Consider the following 7965-nt stretch of genomic DNA (forward strand, 5'->3'; position numbering starts at 1 on the left):
ATATTAGTTTAAAAAAACAGTTTTAGGCTTCCAAAATACGTTTAAGTGTTAGTTGAAAGGGCTATAGAAAAGCCTAGACGTTTGCGTTCAGATATGTGCAGCTAAAAATTCTTCCTCAGGTATGGTTAAATTGGTTATGTACAGAAATCCCTAAAACCATTTTACTCAAAAGAGTTATTAACGTTCTCGGTGACACTTCCTTCCCAACACTTTTACGACCTACAGAGTAGAACATAACAATTGGAATGACAATTGACAAATAACTCAGATTCCTGGAAAAATGTGAAATAAATAGGCCTATTCGGAAGCACCGTGTGAAACGGGAGCAACTGGAAAGATTGTAATGAACTTGTTAGTTCCGTGTGGGTGGTAAGAACACGCCTATACAATTACCGGGCACGCCTCGGGGTCACGCTGAACTGAAGAAGTCAAAATCATTTATTCCGGATAGGTTAACTGGGTCGATAACAAAGTGTCGTACAATAAAAACGTTGGGAAAGTAATCGTAATTCATTATCCTCGCAGGTCCTTGGGAAATCTACTCATGACGGGACCCAGGGCTAGTTTGGCCGTCGGGGATAGCGTGGCGCTGGGTGTCCAGAAGGCCATGGACGAATGCAAGTCGCAGTTTCAGTGGGAGAGATGGAACTGCGAACAGGACCCTTTCGCCGTCATGAAGAGTGAAAAGAGTAAGTGGCGACTCGATGATAACTAACTCGCTACTTTAATGGTTCCCAGAATCGTTTGCCAAATCCGGGCCAAATTTCGGGTATCTCCGCCCCTTTCGTCACGAGATTCGGGCAACTATTCTGTGGCCCTTTAAAGGAAGTAGAAACTTTATCAAAAACCCAACAAATAGGCCTTTCTATAAAGTAGCATTGGCCTTCTTGGTGAGATATATCGGGCGCGTCACTCGTGACGTAGAAGTGACGTTTCACTATGATAGCCAATACACTCTTTGTGACTTTGTTACTCCACGACTAGTGTAAAAGTTAATTCAAGTAATTATTTAGAAAAACAACGGTTTATTGTACACTATAAAACTCTTTTTATTTTAAAATAAAAAGAGTTTTATAGTGTACAATAAACCGTTTTTTTTTTCTAAATAATTACTAGAATCAATACACTCTTTTACATCCTTATTTGTGAGAGCTGCCATTTTATTACAGGTCTGATTTCAAATAGTGCATGCAAGGCCGCTCGAGGGGCTAACCACTCTTAGAAAATCTGTACACCGGATTACGCTTATATTACCACTGCCAAAGGCAGGGACTTCAAAGATTACGCGTAATCCCATTAGTACAGTCAAAGGTACGGCTCTGTACACCGATTACGCGGAGTGATCAGCCCCTCGAGGCCGCTTCACGCGGTCAAGTGCACGCGACGTCTCCAGCTGATGAGCACGTGCAGGCGCCCTTGCCTGTACTATTTTAAATTAGGCCTGTAATGAAATGGCCGACTTCGTAAAAGCTAGGAGCAACAAAAACAAGGAGAACGCAGCTAGCCTTTAAACACGCTAAAGCGTCTAGCCAATGAAAAATGTACGCAAGAAAATCCACGACTTTTGACGGGTTGCATTCTCCTTCTGTGGGGTGTTGTGTTTGTTGCTAAAAGCTAGCATAAACTCTATTTATGTCTTATTCAACTTGTTAAAACGTTCACGCGCGTTTTGATTTTTAAGTCTAAATGGGCTCTAGCGATTTCGCGCGTGCTCCCTGAAATAGAAAAAAAAAAATATATATTAAAAATATTAACAAAATAATTTTTATTTATTATTTATTTTCTGTGTATTTGCGGCTTAGCTGATTTTTTATATTGTTGGACTGATATTAATTTTACAATAACTCCTAAATTCTTCCAGCAACCCGAGAAATAGCCTACGTCCAAGCCATAATCAGTGCCGGCATAATGTACTATGTGACTAGAAATTGCAGTAACGGGGATTTTAATTCGTGCAGTTGCGATCGCAGCCAAGAAGGGAAATACGGTAAGTTCACATCTCAATTAATTAATTAGCTGGCAATTTTTTCTAATGAATTCTTAGACCCCGAAGGTTGGAAATGGGGAGGCTGTAGTGACCAAACCGACTTTGGCGAGAAGACGTCGGCGGACTTTTTGGACAGTCAAGAAACGGGAAGGGATAAACAGGCCGTTTCCAAATTGCACAACGTCAAGATTGGACGATTGGTAAGCATCAGTTACGTTGGATACCTTATAGAAAATATAGAAGAGGAATAGCGGCTCCTTCGCTACTGTCTTTAGGCCTAATATCTTACGTAGTCACGGTTATTTAAATTTAGGAGGTTAGATTACGAACGTTATCGGATGGCGCCCATTAGTCAAGAGCTTAGTGTAAATAGCGCAATCTACTTTGATACCTGTCGACTGAATGTGTAAGGAAATAACAGACAACTTTTGGATTTAAATGTTTAGCAGGTTGATTTACGCCCAAAATTCCCCCTTTTATCGTTATTGCGGGGGAAAGTCGTCTAGGATAATTATTTTGAGTAAAAATAGTGACAATTTTAAATAAATATATAACAAAATTTATTTATTTTCTTAAGCTATAAAATAAAAAAATATAATCATAATTAATCGGCCACACCATGGTTTACTTATTTTTCCATTAGCTTCCATTTATCTGCAATAGCAACATAAAATCCCCCTCCTTCAACCATAACGAAACATGGACCAAGAATCTAAGGGGACCCACTGCTCAGGCTTTAAAAAGCACGCGTGAATACTGGGAATAGGAAAATCACGGGTAAATTTAGTTCAATGTGGACAAACTTAACGTCGCTGAAGTTGACTTCCGACGTAGTTTCGTAGAGAAGCTGCAGCGTTCACTTTCAATTTTGACCAAATGACGCCGTTGTAGTCGGTTAAATGATTAGGCTTAGGACCTTTTATTTTTGAAATTGGTTCTTTAAAAGTTTAAGTAATGGTAATTAACTATTGGGTTAAGTAAAAATAACCAGCAAGCCGCGTATAGCTGAAGTTTTTTAATCAAAATCACCGGAATCAATTTCATTTCTTAACTTAAAAATTTAATAAACTAACCTAACTTTATCGCCCGTACTGTCCGGGTCCCCTAAGCCCCGACTAAGATTATCGTAGTGATAGTTGAACAGAATTCTTGAGGCGCTTCAAAGCGACTGATGTACCTCAGTAAGCCTTCCGATTTAGGCCAGACTACCGTGTCCAAATATCGGGAGCCGTAAGTCCCTTAGAGTCCTGGTCCATGAACGAAATAAGTTATTTATTGCCGAATATGTTTTTCTATTACTGGTATAGTGTCGTAATCAAACCTTCTAACACGGAGACTACCCGAGGTGGTTGTCACCGATTTTGTTCAAACTCGGGTGGTAAGTAGACCTTCATGTAACTTGAAAATCCCTAAATTGTATATTTTCTCATATTTACCAAAATTTACGTATATTGGTTCAAATGTACAAAATTTAGCGATGATCTGGATTATGTATCTAATTGATGAACCTTTTTTTAATTTTTTGAAAAATATTGTTTTCCCATGTTAATTTTCATAGAGAAAATCAGTTTTTAAGTTGTGAAAAACATTTTTGGTTGCCATGGCAAAACGAAAGCACATTCTAGTCCACCCTTTTAGCGATTTTCAAGTTACATGAAGGTCTACTTACCACCCGAGTTTCAACCAAATCGGAGATAACCACCTTGGGTAGTCTCCTTTGTAAGTTGAATAACCAGAATCAGCTCCTAGCTCCATATATTCCCCGAATTAGCTCCTAGCTCCATATATTCCAAGAATTAGCTCCTAGCTCCATATTTCCCCCGAATTAGCTCCTAGCTCCATATATTCCTAGAATTAGCTCTTAATAATAAAAATAATAATAATAATCAGTTTGGCTAATACCCAAGGCACCACCTTAGGCCTAAATCATCAAGTGACTTTTAAAGCCATTAATTCAGGTGGCTTGATTACAGTGCGTAGGAGGGTGGTGGCAAGCCCGGCGAGCCAACAGCTCCCTACACTAACTATTAACAAGTTTTTATGGAAGGGGAAACCCCTTAAACCAGTGGGGAGAGAACTTGCAAACTCAACGCGGAAGGAGTTGTTCGAGTTTTCCCCCAGTGTCACAAGCTGGGATCGAACTGGGCTCCTCTTGCTGCGAGGCAAAAGCGCTAACCACTCCGATTCCACCCTATGCTGCTAAAAATGCTAGATACAATCATACACCACCTACTGTAAATAGACGCTTCAATAAAACATCTTCAATTAAATCGCCAAAAAGTTATATTTCCGAGAGCCAGGACCTGCAAGTATCTGTTTATATAGTGCTTGTGGAAATAATGGAAACTTTTCAAATCCTCTCCATCACCTTCACCCCTACCACCTATACTACCTCTTGCCATCTACGAAGCATTGGGGGATTTTTGTATAAGTTTCGGTTTTTCACCACCAGGTGGATTCATGTAGCCAGTAGTTAGCCTAAACATGGGCCAAATAATTATAAATCCAGGACATGACTCTGGTACCTTCACGCGTACTAAATCGGCCGTCCACTAAAAGACACAGGCGGCCATTTTAGTAGGGAGGAAAAGGAGGAAAAAAATAAAAAAATGGGGGCAAAATCAAGTAAGTTTCCGGTTTCCCAAACGCCATCTAGTGTTGACTGAGTCGGAATTCGGAAATAAGTGGCGGTTGTAATTCGAAAATCCTGCCATATTTGGCCCCTCATTTTTTGATAAATTTTAACAATTCTAGGAAAGTATATGTTTAATACTATATAATCATATATATTATACTAATTATGAACTTAGTACGTATAAAAATAAGTACTTACTTTAATAACCACACTATATATGATAACTGTGATTAAATATTCCAGGTTATTTACTAAGACGACCACGTTTATTATTTTTGAAAACTGTCCCTAAAACATTTGCCACCAAATTGTGGTAGGTCCGCGATCGCGCGTTTTTCCCAATAGGGGGCAATAGTGATCGGGAGTTAGCGCTATTGGACGGGTTTTTCGCATAGAGTCATGTCCTGGATTTATCATTATCCATGGCCTAAAGTTAAAATCTTATTCGTTTCAAACTAAGGGGGGCCCTTAATGATAGTCTTATTTAAACAAAATATGTGAAAATAATTAAATTAATTTAACAGGCTGTCAAAAAAACAATGAAAAAAGTGTGCAAATGCCATGGAGTGTCGGGAAGTTGCACTACCCAAACATGTAGAGTGAAACTCGCCGAATTTAAAGAGATTGGAAATTACCTAAAGAACGCGTACAATAACGCTGTAAAACTGGAGAATAACAGAGCTTCGGACTTGAAAGAAAAGGATGAAAACGAAAGTAAACTTCAGTACACGGAAGAATCTCCAAGTTACTGTCACCTTCGAAAGGGAGAGACAAAGGCGGCCTTATATCAACAAGTGCTTTACACGACATCGGGGACAATTGGAAGGAAATGTTCTCGAAGAAAGGGCCAGGACGTCACCAAAGCCGAAAGGAGAAGCTGCAAAAGGTTGTGTAAGCAATGCGGTCTCAAAGTTAAGAAACAGACAATTGTGGCTTCCACTACTTGCAACTGTAAATTTATTTGGTGCTGCGAGGTCAAATGCAGTACTTGTCAAAATAGAATTAAACAGTTTACGTGCACTTTATAAAACCTAAACAATCCACGTGTACTATGATCTTTGGTGTACTTTAAAAAGAACCAGATGAAAGTTTGAGCCGAGGCTTAGTCAAAACAATAAAAGGAAAAAAGATAAAAAAACTTTCTTGGACGGCCAATTTGTTTTGATACGGTTTCTGTGGTTAGCTATTCGTAAAGGATAAACTTGTGATTTTTGTATCAAACTGTATGTAGCCATATCTATTGTTTTTTAGTTTTATATTTATTCCTAAGGCATTGTATATTTGAGTCATAATATTTTTCGTTTAACCCATACCATTTTGTAATATCTCGATAAACACTTTCATAATTTATTAAATATTTTTCTAAAACAAATATCAGTGTTACCAAAAATATGCAAGTTCCTATACTTTCTAAAGATTCACCGAATGTTGCTATTAGAAGGCTAGGCTAGGCAGTGCCGTCTTTCACATTGGGAAAAAAGGGCAGTGCCCTTTTTTCCCAAGATTCTGGAGGGCCCCATTTTTCAAATTGTGAAATGCAAAAGAAATTTTAATCACAAAAAATGTTTTTAACATTGCTTGAAAGTACTAAACTTCGAATTTAGCCGCGTCTATAGACAGGGTAAATCTAAGACGAATAAAGACTTTTGGTTGTTAGTATTTTTAAATTCAGAATATAATAAGGCTTAATAAGCTTCTTTAGTAACCGTTAGTAGGACAAGTGAAACTATTTGAACCGATAGTTGTAGATTAGAGCGAGGATGGACTTCGCACTTGAGGTTAGAAACTTGGGTGGAGTTACGGGGGATCGCCCATAGCTTTGCCCAGGGGCCTCCAATTAAGTAACGACGGCCCTGACGCTAGGATTAAAACGTAGATGGCGGTAGCGTTTCCGTCAAGTGGCAAAAAATTATAAAGCTAGCTAGCCTTGTCTAGTACTTTCTTAGGTCTCGAAGCAATCGAGAACTTTCGAAATTAATTCCCTCCCACTATTACTCAGCGTGTAGCACTCTAAAACGATTATATTGACACACTCCTGGTAATTATGTCAGTTTTGGTTTTATTAACTGGGTTGATTTTCGGAAACAACGGCCAACTGTGTTCGCATGTGGTTCGCTTGAAAAAACGAACTTGATAGCAATGGCTTTTATATTTGGCTGTCCTAAATTGGCCATTTTTAATGGTAGGTCGCAGATTATCATTATACTTATATTCTTTGTATTACAGAAAAATATAATTTAAGATTATTTTCCATATTAAATTAAATTAAATAATATCTGTATTATATCGATATTTCTATTTGAATGACTTCCATGTATACTCATGTCTAACCATAACAGAAGTTTATTTTGTCCCACTGTATCTCGATATGATGATTTATATTAGATAAAGCTGCTAAAGCCGGGTACATGACGAACTGGCGATTCTAAATCTGGTAGGTAAATTAGCGTTTTGTTGTGTTTCCAGTCTGTGCCGTATAACTTCTTAAGCCTCTGCTAGGCTACTATTAGGCAAATTCAGTTCCCTCAATCTCATACCACCGTTGAAGATTAATTAAATTGCGTTTACTGTAAATCATTAAGTAACATTCGGAACAAAGCATAACCTTTTCATCGTATACAGCTGCGGTTCTTGAGTCTTTATTTTATATGAATTTAATTCTTTGTGGGAGGGGGCGCAAATTCGATGTTCCGCCCCGGGCGACCATAAGTCTGGATACGCCACTGAAAGCAAACGCTTACTGGATATTTCACTCTCGGTTTTCCACGTCCACCAAACTTTGGGATTGCTTTCAGCGCCATCTGTCGATTTTTCGCGTTTTGGTTGGACAAGCTTTTTAAGGAGGGCGCACGTGTTTCTCCACGTGGTGGATTATTACCCTATGTTATTCTCTCTTGTATAGAAATTATTATTGTTTGGAGTTTTTAAGTAAGTACCGCGTATTATGGTTATTATTATTTACGTAAGTATTAATTATTTATTGTTTTAGATATGAGTTTCAGTGGCTGGAATCAACTTTCGGTGACATTGTGAAAACAATGAAAATTTTGGGTATAAACAATGTTTGACTCTTAACATTTTATAACATCATTGTACCGTATTATACCGTTGAATTAATAAGTAATAACGACTTAACTATTAATAGCTTACAATGATTCCGCATGAAGCCGAAAACAGGACTAAAAATATTTTACTTATTTTTGAAATCTCGCGCATGCGCCGCGAAGCTTGTTCCACTAAAGCTTACTCTTTGGTCTTTGGTACACTAAATGTTACAATGGGGAGGGGTCTCTGAAATGTTACGTTACATTATCCCCCCCCCCCTCCCAGTCTCCATTCTCCA

At 38.3% G+C, this 7965-nt stretch overlaps 1 protein-coding gene across 1 annotated transcript; it reads left to right on the forward strand.

Annotated features, from left to right (window-relative positions):
* Positions 1 to 544: 544 nt before the first annotated feature.
* On the forward strand, positions 545 to 5517 carry LOC149926519 (protein Wnt-8a-like). Its single transcript, XM_090157706.1, has 5 exons — positions 545 to 689; positions 1862 to 1987; positions 2045 to 2187; positions 5147 to 5416; positions 5464 to 5517. The coding sequence occupies exons 1-5, from the start codon at positions 545 to 547 to the stop codon at positions 5515 to 5517; spliced, it is 738 nt and encodes a 245-aa protein (XP_090013832.1).
* The last annotated feature ends 2448 nt before the right edge of the window (positions 5518 to 7965 follow it).

This window comes from Leiobunum rupestre, chromosome 9 (assembly GCF_980474605.1).
Source record: "Leiobunum rupestre chromosome 9, qqLeiRupe1.1.hap1, whole genome shotgun sequence".
Taxonomy (NCBI): domain Eukaryota; kingdom Metazoa; phylum Arthropoda; class Arachnida; order Opiliones; family Sclerosomatidae; genus Leiobunum; species Leiobunum rupestre.

Bases quoted from the DNA above. Each gene is read 5' to 3' on its own strand.
- LOC149926519 (XM_090157706.1), top strand. From the start codon at position 545: ATGACGGGACCCAGGGCTAGTTTGGCCGTCGGGGATAGCGTGGCGCTG. The intron at 1,988-2,044 runs GTAAGTTCACAT...ATGAATTCTTAG, and splicing joins CAGCCAAGAAGGGAAATACG to ACCCCGAAGGTTGGAAATGG. The intron at 2,188-5,146 runs GTAAGCATCAGT...TTAATTTAACAG, and splicing joins ACGTCAAGATTGGACGATTG to GCTGTCAAAAAAACAATGAA.